At 38.4% G+C, this 27,594-nt stretch overlaps 1 protein-coding gene across 4 annotated transcripts in view; it reads right to left on the bottom strand.

Annotated features, from left to right (window-relative positions):
- Positions 1–709: 709 nt before the first annotated feature.
- The window catches only part of CDH11 (cadherin 11), a 109,354-nt gene continuing 82,469 nt past the window's right edge, over positions 710–27,594 (bottom strand). For 2 of the 4 annotated variants that reach the window (XM_067540107.1, XM_067540108.1), the window contains 9 exons: positions 26,513–26,632; positions 25,868–26,035; positions 23,028–23,215; positions 18,756–19,009; positions 13,975–14,111; positions 13,673–13,794; positions 12,767–12,884; positions 4,572–4,823; positions 710–3,550 (listed from right to left, as the gene is read on the bottom strand). In XM_067540107.1, the coding sequence (XP_067396208.1) occupies positions 3,054–3,550; positions 4,572–4,823; positions 12,767–12,884; positions 13,673–13,794; positions 13,975–14,111; positions 18,756–19,009; positions 23,028–23,215; positions 25,868–26,035; positions 26,513–26,632 (1,856 nt within the window). In that variant the 3' untranslated portion in view covers positions 710–3,053. Of the gene's footprint in view, positions 3,551–4,571; positions 4,824–6,569; positions 8,299–12,766; positions 12,885–13,672; positions 13,795–13,974; positions 14,112–18,755; positions 19,010–23,027; positions 23,216–25,867; positions 26,036–26,512; positions 26,633–27,594 lie in introns of those variants that run through there. The other 2 variants (XM_067540111.1, XM_067540109.1) reach the window with 2 other exon arrangements.

Here is a 27,594-nt window from a genome sequence, read left to right as displayed (position 1 = left end):
TGAGGGAAAATTAAATTTAAACTCTGCACATGGCTGATGAACGTGATAGTAGCCTATTTTTCTAGGAATGATGTTTCAGGCAAGGCCTTTGTGAATTAAGGGGTTACCATTTTCTAAAATGACCGAATCCTTTATATCTGCCAATCCTCCTGCATCATGCCCTCTCCCTAAAATACTCACAGCCACACTGACAATTCAATGCCCATGGAAGTTAGGGGAATCTTTCCATTGATTTCAGTGGATGGTGGCTTAGGCCCTCTGAGAACTTATACACACTATGCATATCATGTGAATAACCACAACTAATTCCTATGTTCCTCAACTCTGTACAGCTATTGTCACAAATTACAGCCAACAGCCAGATCCAGTTTACGTCAGGAACTCCAAGCCAATCTACAGCCACTTCAGGACCAAAGAAACAGATAGGAGTGAGCTGAACAAGCCCTCAGACATAGCCAAAGAGCCGGGCCTTAGAAGCCAGGGAATAGCAGCATGAAGATTATCACACACAAATGTCCCCCACCCCCAGGAACTAACTGTTTGTGGGACATCTGCAACTGTTAATTAATAACCAACACTCCCAGAATTTTACAGGAAGAACGAGTTAGTCTGATGGACAAACTAGGAGTTAATCAATAATGAACTATGATAATTTCATATTCACTCAGGATATGGGGGAGGAGACTGCCAAAAGAAAAAGGACAAAAAGCAGCACGGAAAGAAAATTTATTTCCAAGCTTCTAAGAGAGAACTACAAACAACAGAGACTAAAAATCAAACACTTAAAGCTATTTAAAAAAATTTAGTTAACAATGTCCTTTAAAAAAAAATTAAACAAACGTAGAAAATGCAGTTATTAATTCTAAAACTTGCCAAATAGTGAAATAAAAACATCTAGCATCAATGATAAGGATGGAAACTCAGCAGTAGTTTTATTTTTTCTACGTTAATTTTTAAATTGCTCTTTTTTATTATTATTATTTAAATTTATGTTGGAGAAATGTGCAAATCTAGCAAAATACTCTTTGGATTTTAAACATAGGAAAATCAACAACCAAGGAAATCTGAACCAAGTTAAAAAATAATAGAATGATATAGAATGCATATGGCTATAATAAAGTAAAATATTACAATAAAACGTTGTATAGTGAATTTGCTCCTTCAGCAAACTAATATAGGGCTACAATGGGAAAAGTAAATATTTTATGAATATATGGCTGAAAATATTTCTCTTAATTTTTAATAGATAGATTTAAATGTAACTACATGTGGGGACTTCAGCTAAGGAATACATCAAAAATAGGATTTCCTCTAAAGTTATGCAGTTTGGTGCCTGACTGAAAATCAAGGATGGAATTTCTAAAATCAAAGATGGAAAAATTTATTGCCTCTTCTCGTATTGCAGTTGCTGATCTCGGACCCTTGCCACCAAACGATATTAAATTTAGCAGAATTTCAGCTGTACACAGATGTTGAGAATGTTGCTACATATTTTGGTCCCTTGCCCATTCCAAACTAATATAAAAAAGGTTATAGATCAATTCTATTAGATTAAAAACATACATGACAAAGAACAACTCCGAAAGTACTCGCTATTTCTTTTATTAAAAATTAAAATGTCTTGTTAGCTGTAGGTGAGGCAATTCTACTGAAGTAAACTTAAAACATTTCTAAATGCCAGAACCATAATTAAGGTAATTGTCAGGTAGAACAGTCTTTAGGGAATTCATAGCTAAAGTGGGTCAGATTTAAGTCTTTTTCAACTCACAGAATTTACTTAGTAAGGATATTATAATTAACAAATGTGGAGTAAACTGTAAGCACAATGTACTCCTGTCCATGTATGAAGCCGTTTCTGAGAGCCATGGAATTTCTAGGCTATAATATAAATGAATATTACATGGGAAATATTTAAAAGGATTACATTTAATTTAATCCAGAGTACAATAACTTTGTAGTGAATGGTGTTATTGTGCTCTGGGAGCAGCTACAAGCTGTAGATAGAGGGTACAAAATGTTCACCAGACACTACAGACTCTTATCTAAAAAACATTTGTAAAACATTTTTGATTTTAAATAATCACTTAACAAGGCAATAAACCAACTACAAACACATAATAAATAGGGCTATTAAAAGGTCACAATTGTAGTAAATTAGTCAGAACTATAAATGGAACATTAGAAACACTACATGTTTTCTTAAATGCTTAATAACCAAAACAAGAATTAAAAAAGAATCATTTTATTTCAAAGTCTGCTTCTTATATTGAAGCACATATTAAAGCAACAGTACAATGTTCAGAAAATATAAGTGTGATGCCGTAACATTTCTTACATGTCAGAATACTGATATTTGTATGTATACTAAAATAAGAACTTTAAAATTGTACAAATAGATACATTAAAAATGACATAGAAATAGGGCGCCTCCCACTGCAACAAGACAGAGTTTTATATCTGGCACATATTAGTTCAAGATGAAAGTATAAGCAAAAAGATTTACAAGAATCAGCAGTAACAAGTTTGATGCTCAAGAGACATTATAATTGTACATTGTACTGTACATACATCATATGGATTTAAGCTGGCTGAATATTATATATTTCAAGTTTAAAAATGCACTACATATAGAGTGTCCATAGTTTAAGGCGAAATTACAGCTCAGAACTGTTATCTTTTTCTAATGTGTGGAAGCTTCTTTGACATAAAAGATTTAGATGTTCATAATACATAAACGATTTCCCTCATTTGTAGGTTCACTTTTAGAATTTTCCTTCACTTAAATATTTTGTACTTCACAAGTGGTTTTTTTCTCTAGGAAAGTTGATAACCAACTTCTATATTTGCCTTTTGTAAGAAAAGGTACTTCACAGTATTTACCACTTTTATGTCCTTTATTATTATTATTATTATGATTAAAGGAATCCTCTTTGTCAAACTTAAATGTTTAAATGAGCCTTTTCTTGATTTTTAAAAAAATACCTGCTTACATTTCTTCTGGATTCTTCAAAACATCAGACACAGTTCTTAAGGCCAAATTTGTAACTTTATTGTTAAGAATCATCATCAAAAGTGTCTTTGGAGCCATACAAGTCTGCTAGTTTCTTAAAGCGAGGTCCCCAATTTTGTAGATAGTCATAGTCCAAATCAGAATCTGTTGTCGCTGACTCTAATGAGCTAAGTGAACCAGCCACTGAGCCTCTTCCTTCATAGCCATAGATCTGAATAGAGTCATAAGGAGGAGCAGTTGGATCATTATCAGCCTCTTGTATTCTTGTGTTGATAAAATCATCAACATCAACGCTATTAGGAGCTGGCCGAAGCCCTGGTCTTGGCATATACTGATATTCAGGTTTTATGTCTTTACGAGGAATAAATCCATTGATCCCATCAGGATTTTGCAAAGTAGCAATGTCAAAGGCTTCAGTGTCTTCCTCTCCACCACCTTCATCATCATAAGTAATAATATTCTCTCTGACATCTTCTTCTTCAAAAACAATTAGGGGTTCTTTCTTCTGCCTTTTCAGTGTTACAAATAGCACTACAATGACTACAGAAAAAATAAGTAAGAATGTAAGTTAGATTAATTTCCAAACAAAGTCTACTTTTATAAATGCTTAGCATGTCTCAGAGACCCATCTAAAGAGAAAGATCACTCAGTGACTAAAGCACATCACATTCTGATTATAATTATTACCCTTATTATTAACTACTCTTGATGGCTGTGACTGTGAGATACAAAATTTGGATTTAGATGGTATCTTTAGAGGGTTTTCAGATCCAAGGTTTTGGACCAGGCCCATTTTTTGCTGGATACCAGTGCTTATTACCTGACTACTATAAGGCTTTGATTTGGGTACCACACTGATGGACTCCTACTCTGCACAGCCCTCAGCCCAGAGATCTGTGATTGTTGGGGAAGCTGACTATTCAGAAGAAAGGGGGACCTGTTTGAGATATAGAGCCCAATCAGCTGCATAACTGCAAGGTAAAAATGAACCTTTGCTGTCCTGCAACATCCAACGCTGAATTCTAATTCCACTCTCTGCTGCTACAATGAAATAGAAATTATTCTAGCTCCAGATTTCAATAACTTTCCTTTGATAGTATAAATAGGGGAAGGGACAAAGGCAAAAGTGACCTGTTCTCTGTCACTCTTTTTTTTTTTTTTTTTTCTTTTTAAATAAATGTTGTGTTGTGAGGTAATCTAGTGATTTATACAGATACTTTGAAATACTCAGGACATTTATGGTGCTTTACAGCTGTTCTCTCAATGGCAGGTCTTCTAAGTCATCCATTCGTCTTTACCTCCCCCTTCAACACTAGGGAAGTTAAAGACAACGAGCTGACACAAAACAATTATTCTTGGCTGACATCAATAAGGAATGTGTGGGAAGGACACAAAACCAAAAACTTTGCATGGAGTTAGTATCACTCTCTTGAGCAGTTGTGTAGGGTACTTTACCTAGGCTTAATCAGGGAGGGAACATAGAGTATGTCAAATGTGGCTAAGTTAGGGTTAACATTTAAATATAATCAAAAACAGATAAATAGATAGGGAATTTCCTTACCTAACAAAATCACAATGCAAGCGAGAATGGCAATTAAAGCTCCAGTGCTAAGTCCAGCATTGAGGATGTAAGCTTCAGCATTACATGAGAGCAAGGAGCCATTACTGTCACAGCCACAGACTCTAATAGTGAGGGTATTGGTGCTGCTCATTGGAGGAATTCCACCATCGCTTATTACAATAGGAAGAAGGTATAAATCCTGCTTTTGTCGACTGAAGCCGCCACGTCTAACAAGAATACTCACTGTATTATCTGTTTAAACAAACAAGACAATCTTTAATCATCCAATTTCTCCTCAGACTCATCCTCTTCATAAATATTGAGAAACTACATTTTGCTACAATTGCTTTGACTGTTTTAATGCTGTACTTATATACAGTAAATTGATTGTCTCATTTCTAATGAATGACACATTAGAAAATAAATATTATAGTTCTTACGTACAGTACTGCAGTATTTATTTCAATTATGCCAGGGTGAATATGGAATACAAGAGGTACAATATACCCCTGGCCTTTTTTGATTGCATATCACATTTCTTTCACTGCCTAAATTACTCTCATTTACAATTTCTGCATATTTATGGTCACCTTTTAATTATTTATCATAAGGGAATACAACATCACAAGAACGATCAAAACATTTATTTATAAGGCAAGAGTATTTATGACAGTTTTAAAAGAGGTTGCATATACTGCTGAATGCTTAGAATATTAGGAACATATACACTGGCAATTCACATGTTTTCTGCAACAATGGGTACTTGCTAAAAATAGTATGTGTCACACACACACACACACACAGGAGCCAATCATGAAAACAATTACTACTGGTTGTGGTGCTCAGTATGGAGAGTAGACCTAATGGACTTCTTAAGGCAACTCACAGTATTAAGCACTATGCCAAGTAGTAAGCATCTGCAGAATTAGGCCTTGACCTATGCTGATTCTGGGCCTGACCCGAAGCCAATGGAGTCAGTAGAAAGCAAGACTCCCATTGACTTCAGTGAGCTTACCATCAGGTCCTTTGTACTCAGGCTATCTCCTTATAGAACTATAAGGACTAGATTTTATTAAGATTTTGCCCAAAGATACTCATATGTGAGTGCAAATCCCACTGAAATGAAGGGAAAATGCACACAATATATCATGGCAGAATTGGTCTCTGATATTCCACATGGCCATTTCACTAGGACATATTTAATTAAACAATATTTTGACATAAGCAATATTTCCCCAGCACTCTTTGATTCCAGAAAGCAGAAATCTTGATGGTGTATATTGATATAAGATGCTCGAATACAGACACTGAATTACACAATGATGCACAACAAGTAGCAATTTTAAGTGGGTTTGGAGCCATACTTTAGACTGAACATTTTCCTCTTACTTTCCTCTTTATCTTAGCAATGGATTCCAAGTTTCTGTTTGGATAAGTACCCCAATGTTTGGATGTTTGTTCAAATTCCTTAGAGAACAAAATTAGACAGGAGAGTATGTAAAATGAGGCCTTCTGATGAGATTTCCAGTGTTTCCTGCTTCTGGTTAGACAGGAAATACTATGAAAAACAAAGAACAGTGTTTCTTTGTGACTTTTCTTGGGCTGCCAGACCCAGCCAGAACCAGGACACTCAAAACTGAAAAAACACTGAGGTGAGTGGAAGGAACAATTTTATTCAGCTTTTCAGCCCCTCAGAAAAGGTTTGGTTAATGTTCAGCTCAGATCTCACTTTACCCAAACCCATTTCTTTCTTTCTCTCACTTTTCCAAAAGGAAAGAAAAAAGGAAAATAGAATGGCTATTTTAGTCTTCTTTTTGCTGCAGCTTCAGAATACAGCACAGCAGTACAAAGACTAATCATTGTCTTATTGAAAACTCAGCATAAATTACAGAATTTAATAATGAGATTCATAAAACTTCCTTTAATGGTCTGACCAATGCTATTTCCAGAGAAATCTGTGAATAAATTAGACCTAATGGGGCAGAATCTTACCTCTTGTATTAAAAGCCAAGGCAGGGGACTTTTTGGAGGAAAATCTCCATGAGGACTTCCTTGTGGAAATCACCCCATATGTGTGGGACAATGTTTACTACCACCCAAACCTGATGAATCTTTAGGGATCTGTGGTAGATTAGGGACATATCTGGACCAAATATGGTCCCCACCCCAGCTCCCTGGAATCTTGACTGCAATGGACTCCAGGGGGTTACTGCAGTTTAGGGTTTTTCTAGATAAGTTCTGCTTGGCCATAGAGTAGGTGATTTATCTCCCCAACAACATCCATCTCCTCATTCCCTTGGCCACACAGTATATGGCCCCACCTCCAGCACAGACTGTGGCTATGTCCAAAGGGAGGAATGGTGTATAATTATATGGAATGGCTGTTCTGCATATAGAACAGAATAGGGCAAGATCTGGCCCTTGGTCATATACACCATACTGTAGAATTGTTGAGTCACATGAAATTAGCAGTGTCCTCAGCCGAGTATAAATACAAAACACCACGATAGTTTTGAAATTTGACAGTAACTGGGTGGTAATGTTTTGCTTGAGATGGAGAAGATCATAGAATCATAGAACCATAGAGTTAGAAGGGTCTGCAAGGGTCATCTAATCTAACCCCCTGTCAAGATGCAGGATTTGTTGAATCTAAACTATCCCAGACAGATGGCTATTCCGTCTCCTTTCGAAAACCTCCAGTGAAGGAGCTTCCACAACTTCCCTAAGAAACCTGTTCCATTGTCTTACAATTAGGAAGTTTTTCCTGAGATTTAATCTAAATTTGCTATGCTGTAGTTTGAACCTACTGCCTCTTGTCATGCCCTCTCTGGCAAGGGAACAACTCTATCTTTTTTATGGCAGCATTTTAAGTATTTGAAGACCTCTATCATCTCCCTCCTTAAACTCCTCTTTTCCAAACTAAACATTCCCAGCTCTTTCAGTCTTTGCTCATATGGCTTGCATTCCATTCCTTGGATCATCTTTCTCACTCACCTCTGGATACTTTCCAGTTTCTCTACATGCTTTCTATACATTTTTGACCAAAATTGGACACAGTACTCCAGCTGAGGCTTAACCAATGCCAAATAGAGCAGTATTACTACTTCCCATAACTTGCACGCTATGCCTCTATTAATGCAACCCAAAATTACATTTGCCCTTTTTGCAACAGCATCCACTGTTGACTCATGTTGAGGGTCTGATCCACCACAACTCCTAAATCCTTCTCAGCAGTGCTGCTGCCAAGTCAGCAATCCTCCATTCTGGGTTTGTGCATCTGGGATTTCTTCCCTGAGTGCAGCACCTGACATTTGTCTTTGCTGAACTTCATTTTGTAGTACAGTTCTCCAATTTATCAAGATCCCTTTGAATTTTAGCTCTATTTTCCAAAATGGTGGCAAGGCCACGTAGCTTTGTGTCATCTGCAAATCCAGTCAGTATGTTCTCTATTCCTACATCCAGATAATTAATAAAGATGCTAAACATCACCGGACCTAGAACAGATCCCCATTGAACTCCATTCGAAACCACCTTCCAATCTGACATCATTCCATTAATAGTTACTTCTTGTTTGTGGTTGTTTAACCAATTATGTATCCACTTAATGGTAGCTCTGCCGAGCCTGCATTTCTCCAGCTTACTTATCAGAATGTCATGTGGGACTGTATCAAAACCTTGCTAAAGTCCAGGTATATTATGTCCATTGTATTCCCCCTATCCACCGAACCTGTCAAAGAAGGAAATCATGAAGAAAGATGAACAAATAAAAGGTCTGATTTTTTAAATATTTGTAGCTTTGGCAAAATACTGTTTGATCCATTTCAGAACTTATTAGTGCTGCTAAATATTTACACTTTTATCATTTTAGTGGTGGCACTGTTTGTGTGATAGTCTTCAAATTTCAGGGGTACAGAATGTGATCATAATAATTTGCTGACAGTTGAAATGTGGCATCCAGTATCTATCAGTCTTTATAACTGCCCTTTTACATTTTAAGGCTAAAAAAGTTTCCACTAATATTTAGCGTACTGTACAATGTTTTCCACACTCTGACTAAAAGTCCATTTCTTCTCAAACAAACAGAAGCTCAAAGATGGCAGATAGTCTTCATGGTGAAATAGCTGGCAGATTCATGAAGGGGGCTACCTCTCCTGCAATGGACACAGTTGCCTGGAGATTCCAGAGACAGGACAGAAGAGGCTGGAAGAGTCCTGCTTCCAACCCCATCAAATGCCAAATGATATCCAGTTGCCAATCAATAATCTCACAATTGATATAATCTGATTGTCTAAAATTACTTTTCTGATTTGATTACCTTAGGCCAAGATACTACAATTTTATTACTAAATAAATCTGTTTAACACCAAGCAAGTAAGCCTAAATCTCTATTCCCTAATATGTCATAAAGTGAGTTGTTTAGACTTGTTTGTTTATTTTGTTTATTTGTATGAAATAACTAAGTTTCAAGACAATTTATGCAATCTTGTATGTTTCTCCATATTTGATCTGTGATCAAAAGCAAAGATTTGGAATTTGCAAAGTTTCATAAAAGAATTGCTTAAATGAATGCTTAAAAGTTACAACAATGCCTCAACAAAAGTTTTCAAAATTATACTGGGAGTCACACAGTTGGGATTTAAGAAAACTTTGATTCTCATTTAAATACTTTTTTGAAAGATAAAAAGGAAAGCCACTCAAAAACATCATGTGAAATATTATGAAGTCCACTATCTGTCACTTCTTCCTGTGCTTCTATTCGTGTCCAACTCTCGTTTCCAGAAAGAATATAATGCCCATAGGAGACAACAAAACCTTACCCTATCAGGATAAAGGGACATATAATCCAGGGTAATATTTTCATCCTTGCTTTTTCATCATTTCCATGCTCTTTGATACCAAAACAGAGCCTAACTGTAATCCAGGGAAAATGGTATTAGGCCTAGAAACCAAAGTTAAATGTCCATTCCAGGTTAAAGGTGGATTCCTTACGCATTCTGCAAGAACCATATTGCAGCTCTTTAGCTTGCAGTTTAAAGGAACACAATGTACCTCATGACAAAATGAGGAAAATGTCCAAACACCTTCAGAATCCATTCTGGAACATAAATGTTTTAATTTTTCCAGTTGCTGTTTCCAGGAGACTCCTCCAGTCAGATGTCACCTAAGGTGAATAGATCACCAATGCTCTTTGTGAAATGGTGGCATTTACAGCTAAAATGGTATCATATCCACCAATATTTATGTTCCCATCTTTGATTTTCCTCTTTGCTTCTTCAAGTCTTACCAAAGATTTCTAAGTTTCTTTCTCCATGAAGGCAGCTGTTGTTTGCTCTCTATTATGTTATTTACACACACACAAACTGACACACACACAGTTGTTTGATAAAAGAAGCTTACTGCAGAGCAAGCATTACTAACTGCTGCATCAGAGGTGAAAGTGTTGACTCTGCACTGAAGACCAAATAGACATGGTTCTAATTGCCTAGAATCTGCATCAGGCAGTGATTATTACTGGGTAAAATTCCATGGTAAGAAACAAAGGACAATTGCACTGGAGCACACATCTATTACTGAGGTCCTCAAAACCCAGTGATCAAACATGTGACATGAAGATCAGAGCATGTTGCCATTGAAATAAAAGGGAGTTTAGCCATCTCCTTCTGTGGCAGCAGGACTGAACCATGAGTCTTCCAAAAGTCATATCTTACATTTGTGCATTCCAGAACATTATTATATCCCATCAATGGCAAGCACTAGGATGAAATTCCCCCATATGTAAAGGGCCAACATAAGGCCAATGCAGCAGTTTCAGATCAACTGGCTTTGTGCTGGCACCTGAATTCAGCATGGAGCTGAGGTTAAAAGAAGGAAACATGTCTATTAATAATCTGTCACTTTATTCTTTTTAAAAATATCATGGACTGGCTACTGCTCATTTTGAAGTCAATTCCAAAACACACTCTGACTTCAGTGGAAGTAGGATTGGACACCAAACATATACATAGTCTGGGAAAATAAAGTGCTGTTTATTTACATGGTATAATGTAAGTAAACACTCAGAGCAAAAGTAATTTGATGCTTTATCACAGCATGAGATACCCATTATCTCATGTTTTCTATGGAGGATAGCCTCAGCTGAAAAACTTGGTAGCACAGTAGGCTTTTAATAGGATGTAGAATGTGATTACTTTTTCTGGATTACTGCAATATGTAATTACTTTTAGGAGTCAGTAGAAAGAAACTCTATTAAATGATAATTATAGGACTGTATTCATGGTAAAGTTCTGTAATAGACCTAAACATTGGAGTTTTCATTAACCATTCCCCACAGTTAATAAAGCCATTTTTTCTTTGAAACTAGCAATTCCCTGTGAAAGAGGTGGCATGATACAAAGATTACTTTGATTTACAAATGAAAAAATAAACTCTAAATGATTACGTAAGTGATTTGACTTGCAAATTGTAACACACTGAAAAGGTTTACTATCTAGAAGTACCTTCAATTTTCACTTTTTCACTTTACTTTCTAATTTCACCTTTTTTAATCAGAAAAGAGTTTAATTAACCAATCCGTTGAATTTGTCTTAGATATTAAAGAATGTATGAAAATGATGAAGCGACAATACAGCATGAAAAAGTAAAATGAAGCAAGGATTTCATTACACTATGTATCTTTTCTTAAACAAAATTATATGGACAGTGTTTCAAGTGACTTAAAATATCATTGTCTTGTTGAAATAATGTACTGCAGTGGAGTCATATAAAGGCATTGTGGATGCTACCTGCATTTCCATCATAAAACCCTTTTTATCCGGGCTAACTTTTTCATTAAACAAAAACAAAACAAAAACAAAACAAAAAAAGAAAAGAGAGAAAGTTTAATCTGATGCTTGTAAAAATAAAGGAATAATAGAACTGGCTCAAACCAGGGACTATGCTAACATCTCCCTGAATCTGTTTCAGTGCATCTCAGTTTTAATATGGGATGCCCCTGCTATTTTAGTTCTGAACCTCTCTTGAACAGACTGCAAGTTATACCAAATGATGCCAAATTGTGTGGTGGGTTTAGAAAGTTAGCTGATATTACCAAACTCACTGCTCATCTCAGTTTGAAGCTAACTCTCCAAAGGTGAAAAGCTAGTCCATTATCAATCTAGTCTCTTTTTAAGGGTTGACATATTGGCCGCAAAATATCTTTCAAGGTGAAACACAGTCCAGAAGGCAAAGAGCACATTTTAACTTTCTTTTTATTGATTTACTTATTTTTATTTAAAATATATGCTTCAAACTAATTTTACTTTTTCATTTTCTTTTTTTAATAAAGGAAAATAAATATATACTTTCTCTGGGGTCCTTTACCCACTTCCTATGAGTGTACAATTGCTATGTTGAGGAACCTCTCTGCAGACATCAATATTATTATTATTTTTTTTAATGCATCAGAAATTTGGCCAGAGAGTTCTGACGGTACCTACCTTTTTCTTCAGTTTTCAGAAAGAAAGAAATCATGCCAAAATGATGCATGAAATTTTGGAAACATTATAATGCTTGTGAGAAAAAGTTCATGTTGGATATAAGTGATCAGAACCTGTTCTCTTATCCTAATGTCAATCTGGAATAATTCCTCTGGCTTCATGATTTCAACCAATGCAACTGAGAACAGAATCTTAGGAGACAAGCAAGCTTCTTCTCAAGTATTAAAGCTCATTTTTTAAATGAACAGTTTCCAGGGTTTTTAAGTCCCAGGACATCCACACATTGGCAAACAAAGTAAAAAACATTATCCCATACCTTCCCCCACAACTGACCCTAGGGCCCATGCTGAGCCCTGTATGGGTCATGCTGAATTCCTAAAATTTTGGCCTACCTATCACCTTTAACAAGGCAGAATTGTGCATCTTCTAGTTATTGTCTATTCTTGTGGCTGTAATACCAATGCATTAATCATATAGAGTATCATGTCATTTGCAAAATATATTTATGAATATGAAGGCCAGTGAACATGAACTAAATTATTCCAAGGAGTGTCTCCGACTATCAGTTATATTTTCTGCTTTTTTTTTCCCCCCCAAAACTCTCAAAAGCAATCAATCAGTCAAGGTTAATGAAAATACTGTTGTATAAAATTATAATACCCATTTGTTTTCTACTTTCACTGCTCTGGACACTAATATATGGTGAACCTTGATACAAACCTCTGTTGTCTCTGAGCGTAAAATTTGGATTATGAATAATTTCAGGTGGTAAACTGAAGATAAATCTCGGTCCATTGGCTGCATCATCCTTGTCATCAGCAGTAATTGTAATAAATGGCTGTAAAAGAAAGGTAGCCTGTAAACAAACAGTGCCTTTGTTGTGTACATCATATATTACATTCTAAGAGTTGGGTTTTTTTCACTACTGTGAATTTTGAAAGCCAAAGGGAAAAGAAAAAAAATAAACCACCCCAGCATTTACTTTTATAAATATACTATGGGTATAAAGCTAAAACGGACAATTATTTGTTACTACAGTTAGTCAATACAAATGTTAAAAAATATATTATATAGAGCTCAAATGAGGGCAGGTCTGAGGAAATTAGCATAACCTCCCACCCGCAAACTAACAAACATATAGGTAACAAAAGAAGTGTTAATAAAATACTCCATACTCCAACTGGTGGTAATCCTGTGTACAAGATACTCCAACTAGCAAAAGGAATAATCTGCACTGGGACAATACATACACAGGCATTATGGATAAATTTGTGGGCTACTCCTTGTAAGCCCATTCTGTGGTTCCTGTCATAGAAGGCAGAATGCCTTGTCAATATTTAACAGGATTGTGAAAACTAACTCCTACCCTTGCTTCTATTGTAAATTTGCTGGTATATGCCTATGGCCAAGGCCAGCCCAAACTCAAACGTAATATGTGTGTGCTCTCATACATTAATTTATTTCAGTTTTGATGTCAAATACAAAAATGTCTCTCTCTATTTGCCCTAGGCACCTTTGCCAAAATTAGAAACTAGCAATCCAACTTCCATCTCCCATACAAAACTGAACTCCAACCTAGTGATAAAGAACTTCCTTCATCAGGGGACTGTAACAGACAGAGGATACCTGGTTGCTCTGAGCATTTTCACAAATAAATGCTTCATAGGTTGATGCAAATTTTGGAGCATTGTCATTCACATCAAGGACCTTAATTGCTACAGGAACTTTGGCTTCCTGATGTCGGTTGTCTACAAGAATAAGTGAAAAACAAAACATAAAGGAGATAAAACAAAGCTATAATACTTTTATTTAAGTTAAAAAAGAAACAACCAAAACCAAATTATTCCTGCTTTGTATTATTCCACATAAACAATGTGAGGAGTATAATATTTGTATCACTCAGTTGAAATCCTCAGTGGAATACTTACGGACTTCAGTTGCAAAGACAGAGATGTTATGCCAAGCAATTTCTTCCCTATCCAGAGTTTTTATGGTCTTAATGTAACCATCTTCTGGATTTATACTAAAGTATCTTTCAAGGTCAGTGTGACGATCAATCGAATACCTTGAAGGGGGTGAAAATTAAATGTTAGACAAAAGCCTGATGCTTAAGTGTTTGTTCAACAGTATATTGCATATTATTTTTAATATAGTTTTGCAGTAGCATGCTTGCAAGAGGGATATATTAATAGAATTTATCAAGCAACTTTTCAATGGAAATGTATTTAATCATTTATTAATGTCTACATATCAGAGGCATTTTGCAATGTCAGGTTCTTATATGTATAGATAATGAAAACATTTATTCTTTGAAGACTTTAAATGATGACCTTTGAAAAGTGACTAGATTCCTTTAATATGCATGGAAAATATTGAGATATTTATATTTTCCATCTGTTTCATATTTATTATAAAGATTTTTTAAATTCTTTTAATCTTCAGAACACACAGAAAAGTATAGAATGTACCATTTGCTAGATTATTAATTGATTTACTACACATCTCTATATTCTTATCAACAGTCAGTTTTACTATGATTTTCAGACTTTCATTTTGCTACTCTTTGGGGTATATGTTATGCCAACAAAGCATTTTAAATAGTTTAGATCTTAGTTAACAGTAGGGAGATGACCACAGAAATCACACTTAGCAAATACTACTTACTCTAATACCTCTCTAATTAACTAACTAACTAACTATATATATATATATATATATATATATATACACATACATATACACACTAAGACACATAGTGGTTGTCATTAAAATGTTAATAATTATAAGAAAGCAGTGCAATGTGGGTAGGTATCCCACAGTGCAACTAGCCACGATGGCTGTTGGAACGCGTGTCTTCGTCCCAGGATACAACGCTGCTTCTCCCACCCTTTCCCCGCCCCCCCTCCCCCCCTGCCCAAAACAGGAAAGGTATTTTTGCGCCATATTTTTACTCCCCACAATCACCATTGCTGCAGCGACATGGATCCAGCTCAACTCTGCACTATAATTGTGAGCATGACAAATACATCGCGGCTTATCATCGATTATTTTCTAAATAGAGCAAGAAGCCGAAGCAGAGACAACACTGATGCCACCGAGTCTGCCCTGCTACAAGACATTGAGCAGAACAATTCCCGATTGCTGCAGGCTGTAACGTGTCATCTGCAGCCAGTGGAGTGCAAGTTCTGGTGCAGGGAAACAAGCACAGACTGGTGGGACCACATCGTTATGCAGCTGTGGGATGATGATCAGTGGCTGCAAAACTTTCATATGCAAAAGGCAACTTTCCTGGAACTGTGCTCGGAGCTGGCACCATCCCTGAAGTGCGTGAACACTCACTTGAGATAAGCTATGACGTGGAGAAGAGAGTCACCATCGCTCTCTGGAAGCTGGCAACCCCCGACTGTTACTGCTCGGCTGGGAATCAATTCGGAGTTGGTAAATCTACCGTGGGCATAGCCATGAATCAAGTGTGCAGTGCCATAAATAGACTTCTGCTACGCAGGCTAGTGACTTTGGGAAATGTGCAGGACATAGTGGAGGGATTTGCCACGATGGGCTTCCCAAACTGCAGGGGGGCCATTGATGGGACGCACATCCCCATCTTAGCACCTGCACACCTACCAACCGAGTACATAAACCACAAGGAGTATTTTTCTATGGTCCTGCAGGGGCTTGTGGATCACAGGGGTCATTTCACAGACATCTGTGGGGTGGTCTGGGAAGGTGCATGACACTTGTGTATTTCGTAACTCGGGGCTGTCCTCTAAGATGCAGGAGGAACTTTCTTCCCTGACCAAAAAATTCAGATTGTGGGTGTGGAAATGCCCATAGTGATCCTGGAGGATCCTGCTTACCCCTTGTTCCCTTGGCTAATGAAGCCATACACCGGTCACCTTCATAGTGACAAGGAGTGTTTTAATAAGAGTTTAAGCAGTTGCAGAATGGTTGTAGAATGTGCCTTTGGGCGTTTAAAGGGCAGATGGAGGAGTCTCCTCAGTAGGCTGGACATAAGTGAGAAGTACCTCCCTTCTGTGATATCTGCTTGTTGTGTTCTTCATAATGTGTGTGAAGTGAAGGGGGAAAGATTCCCCCAGGGTTGGGCTGTGGAGGCAGAAAGGTTGGCCGCCAATTATGAGCAGCCAGATGCCAGCATTACGCTGAGAGCTAACGGCGGAGCACTTTGCATTAGGCAAGCTTTGAAAACCAGGTTCTGCAATGAGATGCAGGAGTGATTTCTGTTCCTGTATGTTGTTTGCCTTTGGTGAACCCTCCCCCCGCCCCCCCAACCCCTCCTAAACAAGATATGATTTAATAAAGAAACATGTTGAAATGATGCAAAACTTTATTTCTGAACATTCAAGTCATGGGGCAAGGCAGGGGGCTGAGGGGGAGTGTTCATTCACTGTCTCAAGGGGTAGGGTGGTAGCTGGCTGGCCAGCTATCAGCGTGGCCACCACTGCTTTCTGCTCACCTCCACCGGGGTGGAGGAGAGCACATACTGTATCCTGGACAATCTCCTCTGAGACCTCTTGGGGGCAGGGGAGGGGGAGGGCGGCAAAGCCCTGGGTTGAGGAGCATTATGGAGGAGCTTCAGCGGGACTGTGTCCTGCCTGCGCTCCTCCTGAAGCTCCACAAGCCACCAGAGCATGTCTGCCTGATCCCACATGATTCGCAGCATTTCCTGAGTGTTGCTGCGATCATGCTCCATCATTTCTCGGTGACTCTCCTTGTCCATGTTCATGTTCTGTGACAAGGTCAGCATCCGCGCTCTGTGCTCTGTCTCTGCTGCTGCTGAGGCGGCGTTCATGAGCTCCGCAAACATGTCATCTCTGCCTTTTTTTCCCCCCTCTTCCTAATCTGAGACAGTCTGTCTGCAGCATTTCTTAAGGGTTGGTCCAGTGCCGAGGTGTCTACCGAATGAAAGAAAAATAACCAGGTAGCCACAGTTAGCATAGTGAAGAAAATGAAACAAATGTAACAATTTAGATAATGAAACCTTGAAAAAATGTAGCAAATGATTCCAGTGATACAATGTACACAATGATTCCATTAAAATGTAGCAAATGGTTCCCTTGATTCAATGTAGCAAATGATTCACTCTCCTTCTCTCTCTGTTTTAAACGCTTACAGAGAGGAATTGCAGACCGCGTGGTAGTGGGGGAGGAAGGAAATCTCACTTGTATTTTAAACCCTTACAGAAAGGAACTGCGGACAGCATGGTGGTGGGGGTGGTGGTGGTGGTTATGCTTAAAACACATGAAGCTATGATGCTGGCTACCTTGATTGTAGAGAAGAATCCTACTATGGAGGGGGGACCAAGGCAGCCCTCCCCTGAAAAGTTTTTCAAGGGATAACAGATTACATACATTACATTTTCCATGAGATATCAACTGATGATAAACGTAGCATTTCTCATCACATAAAAAACCTGATCCCTGGGTAACCACTCAGTACAGTCAACGAAACACGTGAGGTCCCCTGCGCCCCCCTCACCCAATGTACAAGGACAGCAATGCTAATAAGAAAGAAAACTCACCAGATGTGCCTTCTCCAGGATCATTTGTGCTGTCCTGTGTGCTGGTGAACTGCTTGGGGGTCAGGAATAAGTCCTGACTTTCGGGGAGAACGGACACCCCACTCTCCTGCACCCTGCTCTCCTCAGCTTCCTCCTCCTCCTCATCCATGGAGTCCTCATCGCTGATCATGGACTGTGACCTACCAGAGGTATCAATGCTGCGGGAAGGCACCATGGTGGAATCCCCACCGAGAATTGGGTGCACCTCATCATAGAACCTGCATTTTTTGGGTGAGGAGCCAGAGCGGCTGTTAGCTTCCCTGGCTTTCTCATATGACTGGCGCAGCTCCTTGATCTTCACACGGCACTGCTGAGCATCCCTCTGGTGTCCCTTCTCCAGCATGCCCTTGGATATCTTCCCATAAATGTCCAGATTCCTTTTGCTGGCTCTGAGTTGAGCCAGAACGGACTCCTCGCCCCACAGCCCGATGAGGTCTAAGACCTCTGGTCAACTCCATGCTGGAGCGCATTTGGGCTTTGCAGTAGCCATGCAGAGAACAGTGACAAAGCTCTCTCCACGCTGGCAGCACTGGAAATGAAAATTCAAATCTTCCCCGGGCTTGAGGGGAGGGGACTTTTCCTGCTAGCGTGAGCACTGAGCAGCACAGCACGACTGTCCAGAACGGTCAAAACAGGGCATTGTGAGATGAATTCTGGAGGTCAATTAATTCGATTTAAGTTCCGTTGCATCTACACTAACACTAAATCGATTTAACAAATTTGATTTAGGCACTATGCCACTTACGGAGGTGGTCTTATCAAGTCGATTTTACAGGCACCTTAATTTGAATTAAGTGTGGTGCCAGTGTAGACGCGGGTGTAAATAAGTCAACTTAAGTGACTTTAAGTCAACCTTAGTCGCCAGTGTAGACCAGGTCTAACTCTAGTGAAAAAGTGATGTCTTTGATAGTATTAGAGGAAATATATCGTGTAATAGTGACCAATATGTGTGGGTTATAACTATAACAAATTGTACATTAAATACTTCCTAATTATGAGAAAATGTACAAATGAATAGGTATGAAAAGACACATGCAAATAAAAGAAGATAATTGACTATGTATTATTACATCATATAAACTAACTTGTTTCTCTATATGTAAACAATAGGACTAGGCTAATGAAGCGTACCTTATAGCACTGTTTGCAGCATCAGGGTCTTTGGCATGTACTCTCCCAACAACAGCACCAGCTGCCGCATTCTCTTGTACTTCAAGAATGTAACTTGGTGCTAAAAATATGGGCGGTTCATCAGCATCCTCCACTGCAACCTTTACAGTTACAGTATCTTTGAATGGTCCATTGCTGATGAACTTAGGATCAATATGCACATTGGCTGCTTCCACCTTCAGACTGTAAGACTTTTTGGTTTCAAAATCTAGGAGCTGTAAGAAATAAGAAGATGAGGCATCAGTTGGATAGAGCCAACAACATTGATATGTAAAAGCTAGTTCCTTAGAATGTGATAGCAGAATCTCTATAAAACAGATGTGAACATAGCTCTCGATATGCCAAAGCTTAAATGTCTGAGGCCTCTAAAACGTGGTAAAAAGTCAAAGCGAGGAGTTATCCATTATATATAGAGTAGAGATTGAAGCTCAAAATGCTGGGCCAGATTCCCTACTATTTAGGAAACCACCCACATCTCATCAACTAGGGATTCCTCCAGCAGAAGGGAATCCCTGATGCTACTCCACCAGCCACCCCAGCACAGAGAACATGTTGGGGCAAGGAACAGTACAGAAGGGATGTGTCTGGAGCATGCTGCGCTATGCCTATCCCCAGCTAGCAGGGAGTCTCTTGGGGACAGCTGGAAGATGGCATACACTAGGGGCTGAATCAAAAATCCATAAATGGTCCTTTTCCTTGAGACAGACCCTCTATACATAGATTGTGGTCAAAGGGTAGTGTAGGAGGTGCTTTAGTGGCCCTACACCATCTAGGACTTTCCCCATTGTGGAAGAATCCTCCAAAAGCTGGATTTGCCTGCTTTATGGACACTGTGTGGTGGTGAGCTGGCACTAAATGGCCAGAGAAAGGATCAGGATCTGGCCCATATGAAGGAAAGAGATGCTGTTGTGAGTCATATGACATATGTAAATTATGTAACTTCTAGTTAATGATAAATGCTGTAATAGAATTACCCTTGTATTTGGCGGCGTGTCTTTCCTACCTTATCTACTGAATAACCACTTTTCAAAAAGTAAGTAGAAATAATCATTGATGAATAAATATTATAAGCACAATGGTGGGGAAAGTGTGAAGATTAATAGTAATATTCTTTGCACTTCTGTAGCTACAAGGAGCTCAGAGCACTTTCAAAATATGAAGGAAATAAGCCTCATAGGACGCTGGGAGGTAAGAATTTTTCTCCATGTTTCAGATGATTGATCCTAACTATGGTGTACCTGCAATGTGTTACTGACACAGAGAGATTGCAATGCTTCAGTATCATAAGCCACAATATGGTTATGTCCTTAAATGCCTGAGAAGCAGGTGCCAACTGTGGTTATCACATTATGCTAACAGCATAGAATGGACTGCAGGCAGTGATAATACGCCAGCTACATCTAAAAAAAAGCAGTATAAACTTAGTAATCGAAGAGCTATTAAAAGAAAGAAATAAAAAACCATCACAGAAGTGCAATAGCTACCAGTATTCTGTGCAGTGACTGTCCTGCCATCTCAAAAGCAAAGCACCATTTCCAAGAAATAGATATGGATACCTTTACAAACAGACCAATAGAAGATCTGTTCCTTTCCCACATGTTCAAATCAAAGAAGAAGGCTCCCACAAACAGAGGTTCAGGCCGCAAAATGGGAAAAACACATCAAAATGCACTGTATCCTCTTCAGAGCATGGTGAATAGCTCTTAACCAGCAGAGAGAGGAAGATGGCCCCATGGTTAAGGTAATAGTCTGGGATTTAAGAGAACCAGGGTCAATTCCCTGCGCTGCTACTGACTGTGTGTGTTTTGGGCTAGTAACTTAGGCATTCTGTGCCTCAGTTCCCCATCTGTACAATGGGGGCAATAGTGTTACCTACCTCAAAGGGGTGCTGTGGGGATAACACCTTAACGACTGTAAGGCACAGGAAAAGGGGCTATATGACTATCTAAGACTCTGCTTGTCAAACAAGTATTTTTACCCAAATGACAAAGAATTAATTAGACTACCAAAATCAGGTAATTATAAAAAACATGAAAGTTGTTTGAAAAAATGTACAATTGTTAATTCAGAATAGATGTTATAAAAAGAAAATGACAGATATACATGTTAGTTTACACACGCTCACGTAGAAGGAAAAAAGGAAATGGCCATTTGTACTAAAACGTTGTCAGTGCAAGTCCAATGATGTCATCTGATGTATTGGAAATACACTGCATAAGCTCTTCAGCATTTGGGATTATACATGAAAGCAGAGCAGAGATGAAGATATCTACAAGGATGAAAAAAGCAATGTGCCAAGCTAATCAATATGTTCTAGTTCAGCTATTAGTACTAACCAACATTGCTATCCATATTTTTAGTGACGTTAACTTTGTAATTGTTTCTTTATCTCAGGATCGGCTGTGGATATGCAAATACCCCTGACTGAGTCCTGCTCGACTCTGAGTTTAGAGAAACTCTTCAAGACTGGTAGGCCCAAAGCACGGGATTAAATTCCATTATCCCATGTCAGGTAATCATGAGAAGGTTGGATACAGGAATGTTGGGGAGAGGGATTTCAGATCTGCTTCCTCTCTGGCATTAGAAATAAGCAGTCATGCACTGGTCTTTATAGACTTGATCCTGCTAAATGCTGAGCACCTCCTGTGGGTGATGAGTGCCCTCAACTTCCATTGAAGGTAGTGGGAGTTGAAAGCACTCAGCGACTCATAGGACTGCTCAGCATGTCACAGGAGTGAGCCCTATATGTTTTGTATGTGGCTTGAGAAACAGGAAATTGGATGCTACGTTGTTAAGGTGAGAATAAAACAGTGTATTGATTTGTTTGCATTTTGTATGTGTGTACTTATTTGTTGGATTACAGGTATGCGCTTTGTGATAAAGTATTATGACAGTGTTGTTTTATTAGAGGTTAACTGATCTTCTATCAATTGCATACTCTTACTGTATTTGAGACTTTATTGTGTGGGCTGTTCTGTGTCATGGCAGCATTTGCAAGAGCCTCTTTTTCCTGATCAATGTACTCATTTTGGGAAAAGTTCCAGGGTGAGCTAATGTTACTCAAGTCCATCATGAAATTGGAAACCTAGAACTGGGTCAGAGATAAGAAATTCTCTGTAGATAACTGCTCAATTCCTCCTACACACAGCAAACATTTGGGGTTTGATCTAGCATGACATAGGTACATGGTGAAGAAAGTGAAAGGTGAAAAGCAAAACAGGAAGTTCATGGAATATGATCCGATATTAATGAGATGCTGCTTCTTGGCCCACAAGTAAAGTAGTAAAGTGCTTCATGAATGCAAAGAATCACGTAAGCCCATGTGTTGGAGGGCAATGATACCATGGTCCATATTTGAGACTATGCACTCACTGGTAATGTAGTGGGCACAGAAAGTGACCTAGTGTTATCTAGGTACAGGGAGTGTTTGCTAGGTTTCAGTGTTGCCCAAGGCTTTGTTACTAATGAAGTTGAGGATGTTGCATTTCATCATGACTTTCTATCAGATGTTCATTGTGCTATGTGTCGTAGCATCAGCAATGTAATACAAGGAAACTACTTTTGAATTGTTGGCACAAACCATTTGAGATGTTCTTAGCTAGTCAAATGGTAGAATACCTTGATGGGAGTATAACATTGTTCTATGTGACTTTCTATTCTTATTTGCACACCACCCACCTCAATTTTTCTTTCTATCTACACAGAATGTGGGGGAAGTAATATTGATATTTAAAATGATTTTTTAAAATCAGAAATACAGGCAAACCCTCTATATGTTGCACATTATCTTAAAATTATTAGGACACTATCAACCTGAAAATGAATGCTTGATTAAAACAATCAAAGCAAACCCATAATTTATTTCTGTGTTAATTCTCAGTATGCTTTGAAGAGTGAAAGGTGTTGATTTCTCAAGTGATAGATCAGTACAGAATGCTATTAAAGAATATACAATAGTTTTTTCACTTTATATTAATAACCCCACTATAGATCCTTTTTGTTGTACTGCTTTCTGTTCTGTTACTTCCTTCCATTTTGGCTCCAGGAATTATCAGATAACAGTAAAAGAGGATGATCAGAGTTAATCACAGCTTCATAAACAAAATCATACACAAATGCATTTACCATAATTTTAGCATGGGAACTAATCTATTGCTATTGTATCTTTTGTGAGAAAGAAAATGAAGTAACACTGTATAGATTAATAGACTTTGAAAGGACAGCATTGCTCACCTTCTTAAGCTTTACAACGCCTTCCTGAGTCTCATAATCTGTTGTAATTTCAAACATCTCCACACCGTCTCCATCAATGATGTTGTATGTCACTAGGCCATTTTCTCCAATATCTGGATCTTTAGCCTTCAGTCTTCCTACTTCTTCCCCTGGAACAGATGCTTCTGATATCGACATCTGGTACACACCTAGGCAAAAAGCATTCCGTTGTAATTGCACAGTTTGCTTCTTCAAGTATTTGTAATTTTACCTGGTTCTTTTATACATATAAAATAGCACAGCAAATTATTAAACTTTCAAATTATCCACATGCACTAGTGGAGTTATCCTCTGAAGGAATGGCTATGTTATAAAGGCCGAGGGTTACTTTAAGATTGAGATCCTGGGTGAAATCTGAGACCATGTTGCTAATCTGTATAAAATTACCTTTCCAATTACAACCTTCACCTCTAGTGCTCTAGCAGGAGTTAAAAGGCCAATGGATCATACAATCAGAATGCAAAAATTATTGTGATATCAAAGTTATAATTCATATTGGAGATGTTATTACAAAAATCTAGAGAAAATTACATTTCAAATGACTCATGGTATGACCTTCTACTCCCAGAAGCCTAGGAGGGTAACTGCCCATTCATTCAAAAGGCACAAATTATATAGCAGGAACTAGATAAGATCTCACTGCTGTGACACCTAAAATAATAAATCTGCTGCTTTCCATGGCTTGGAATATGAACTTGCATTCACTGAGAGTACTGAAATTTAGCACCACTCAGTACATGCCAGGTTATATTGGGCCCCAGTACATATACATAGAGGGAAGAATGAAAGGAAAATGTCCACCTTAATTCAGGGACTATACACTCGGTGGGTCCCAGGAGCATAAATCTCTGGAAAGGGTGAGAATAGTGTAGTTTAAGCAATGATTCTGTGCATCAGGAGGCTCCAGGGGGTACCGTCTCCTCAGGCACAGTCCTCCGGCAGTGGTGTGTTCTCTGGTTGCCCTCCAACCCAAGCCAGAGTTTAAATAGTACAGCATGCCCCTAAATACCTGTTAACCTTTTTAACATTGTTTACATTATCAACGTTGAGCTGATCAAACTCAGAAAAGCATACAGCCATCAAGATAAAATATAATGGGCTAAATCTACCCCCCACCCCCCAAGAATCATTTGAGGATCATCAGTGGAGTTATACCAGGTGTGGACGTGCCTCATTCACTGTAAACACAGTAGGCACACATGATAGAAATAGAACACTAATTCCAAAAACAAACGAACCCAAGTTAAAGCAGATTGCACAATAACAGTTTGATCTATTAACAGAAAGTCACTTGGATATCCAGTGTACGCAACGTGTTAAACTGGTAGACTCCTGCAAACCTAATATCTTTCTTTTCTTGCTGGACAAGTGAAACTTATAACAAATAATACAATATTCAATTTTATTCAGTGCAATTTGTCCTACATGGTAGAAAATCCCTTCCAAGATAGGGGTAGTTTTAACGCTCTATGCCTGGACTTCCATGCAGCCCTGAAGTTTGAATTAACTAAAATAAATAATGAAATAAGATGAAAATACATATGAAAACCAAATAGCCAGCCTGGCTACTAAAAACAAATGTACTTTATTTATAGTAACTAGCATTCTTTTGTCACCAATCTGAAAATTTAATTGAGCTAATATTTATTTGATCTGCCACCTGGGGTTATAACTATTCACAAGGGAGTAAAGGTCCAATCCTACAATCTTTAGCCACATGAACAGTCCTTGACTTCAGTGGGACTACTCACACAAGTGAAGTTTGTAGCCTCAGGCCCTAAAATTGAAAGAATTCGTGAAATAGAAAGTGATGCTCGCTCAGCTGAAGGGCTGTCAAAGAGCATAACCATGAGTTGTTAGCAGGATGTGCAATGCTCTTTCATCTGTGGCCAAGGAAAGCACCTCTTGCCTGAAAAACACCTTAGACAGTGTAGGGTGCAGCTGATGTAAAAAGATAAATAGATCAACTGCCTTTTACCCATATTCATCAATAAAAAGAAGGGGATTTTGCACAGTGAGAAATGTCTATCATAAGCTACAGCTTGGAAATAGCTATGAACAGAGAGTACTGAAAGTCTCACTGTAAGAGCCTTCTGGAATGTGTAGACGAAGGTACTGTGGGAACCCCATGTATATTGTACATCTCCAAAAACTGCTGACACATAAAGGAGGTAAGAGTTTGGAGATCCATTCTTTTAACTCCTCCTGAATCCCCATCATATTTTTGACTGAATCTCAAAGATTTGTTTCTGGTAACATCGTTAGAGTCTGAAGAGAATGCTAAACAGAGCCTGCTTTTCCTGAGGAAGCTTTTGTACAACTGTAGTGTTAAAAATTAGAGTTGGAAAACACTTATTAAGTCATCTCAATCCATCTCTGCTGCAGTACAAGTCTTTCCCCTAAAATATCTTTTCAAAGTGCTTTCTCCAGCCTAGTTTAAACTGTCTAAATTACCAGCCTTCACTTTCATAAAAGTCTAGACCACATCACATTGATCTCACCATAGGTATGTTTATAATACAACATGGTTTGATGGTTTTAAAAATGAAGCATGAAGCCATGAAATCTCTGCCTTCTAATCCCGGCTTTGAAAATTACTCACAGTGTAGCAATAGACAAATCATTTAAAGGTTTTGCATCACAGTGAATCCTTTGGTAAAATTGGGAAAATAATACTTACCTATCTCACATTTCTGTTGTGGTATTCCATTAGTTACTATTAGTTTGAATATACAAGGCACTACAGAAGTTTTAAGTATAATTAGTAGTAACTGTTATGTATTAAAGGACTTGTCACTTACTCTGTGGGAACTTTGGTGGGTTGTCATTGACATCAGTAAGTGTAATTGTCACTTTGGTTGTCCCTGAGAGTCCTCCCATGTGTCCTCCCATATCTTTTGCCTGTATTACAACATGATATTCTTCCTTAGCTTCTCTGTCCATGTTGGGAAGAGCAGTTCTAATAATTCCTGTAAGTTCAAGGGAAAGATGTCATACAAATATTTTTAGTTACGTAAAACAGGTACCTGCATGTTATAGAGTGTATTTAAGATGTACTTAGATGCAACAATGACCCAGGGTATCCCCCTGGATTCTAACCACTATGATGAAAGCAGCATAGCTGACCACAAAAAGTATCACCCAGGGTAATTTTTCAGCAACATAAAAGCTGCATATCAGCTTCTACACCATCTCTCTGAAACTCACACAAGGGGAATTGTCCTGTCTTGGGGATACCTCTCTTAAATGCTAATACATGCCAAGGGACCAATCTACTGAATAGTTCAGGCAGGAGAAGGAGAGAACAAAGATGGCTTAAAGCAATCTGTACGCAAACCCAATGTTAAGTTGTTACTGAGTTTCAGGGCCAAAATATTTAGTTCTTCCTAGTAACGTACTTAATACAGTGATGATGTTCCACACAAATAAGCTTGGCTCAGTCATACCTGTTTGTGCTTCCACAGAGAAGTACGGCTGGCCTTCAAGAATACTATAAACCAGTTTGGCACTGTTTCCATAGGTAGGATCATCAGCATCTGAAGCTGTTACCTGAATAACTGATGTACCTAAAAAAAGGCAGAAAGTGATACATGTAAAAAGCAAATATGTCTGCTTAAGCCACCAGGAGATTCTCTCAGTCAGAGTGTAATGAGCCTGTTTATGTGACTATTTCCACGAAGTTTCAACAATTATTGAGATCTATTTAGTAATTTCCATTTGAGGAGAGATTAATGAGACTGGGGCTTTTCATCTTGGAAAAGAGACAGCTAAGGGGAGATACGATAAAGGTCTATAAAATGACAACTGGTGTGGAGAAAGTAAACATGGAAGTATTATTTACTCCTTCTCATAACACAAAAACTAAGGGCCACCAAATGAAATGAATAGGCAGCAGGTTTAAAATGAACAAAAGGAAGTATTTCTTCAGGCTCATAGTCAACCTATGGAGCTCTTTGCCAGAGGATGTTGTGAAGGCCAAGATTATAACAGGGTTCAAAAAAAGAACTAGATAAGCTCATGGAGGATAGGTCCATCACTGGCTATTAGCTAAGATGGTCAGGATAAAACCCCTTGCTCTGTGTATTCCTAGCCTCCGATTGCCAAAGCTGGGAGTGGATGATAGAAGATGAATCCTTGATGATTGCTTATTCTGTTCACTCCCTCTGAAGCACCTGGCACTGGCCACTGTTGGAAGACAGGATAATAGGCTAGATAGATCATTGGCCTGACCTAATATGGCCATTTTATGTTCTTATTTGTGCATTAGAAAATAGAAGCCCTAGGGAGTCACCAGGTATGACCGAGATTATGGGTCATCTCCCATATTATGGCCTAATATGCACTATTCCCACAAGTATTTTTTTCCTCGGAAATGACTGCATTTCTTACTTGGGCATTATACGGCCACACAAGACTACTTCCTTCATATAGATACGTTCACAGAAATGGTGCTTGTAGTGATCCCCTCAACAGGGGTGGGCTGATTTCAACCAGGGAATAATTTAAAAGAGGTAACATGGTATCATGC

The sequence above is a fragment of the Emydura macquarii genome, unplaced genomic scaffold (genome assembly GCF_026122565.2).
Source record: "Emydura macquarii macquarii isolate MOO-44397 ecotype Brisbane River unplaced genomic scaffold, CSIRO-AGI_Emac_v2 contig_561, whole genome shotgun sequence".
Classification (NCBI taxonomy): domain Eukaryota; kingdom Metazoa; phylum Chordata; order Testudines; family Chelidae; genus Emydura; species Emydura macquarii.
Note: the sequence above shows the minus strand (reverse complement) of the source record. Positions and strands in the feature narration are given on the sequence as shown.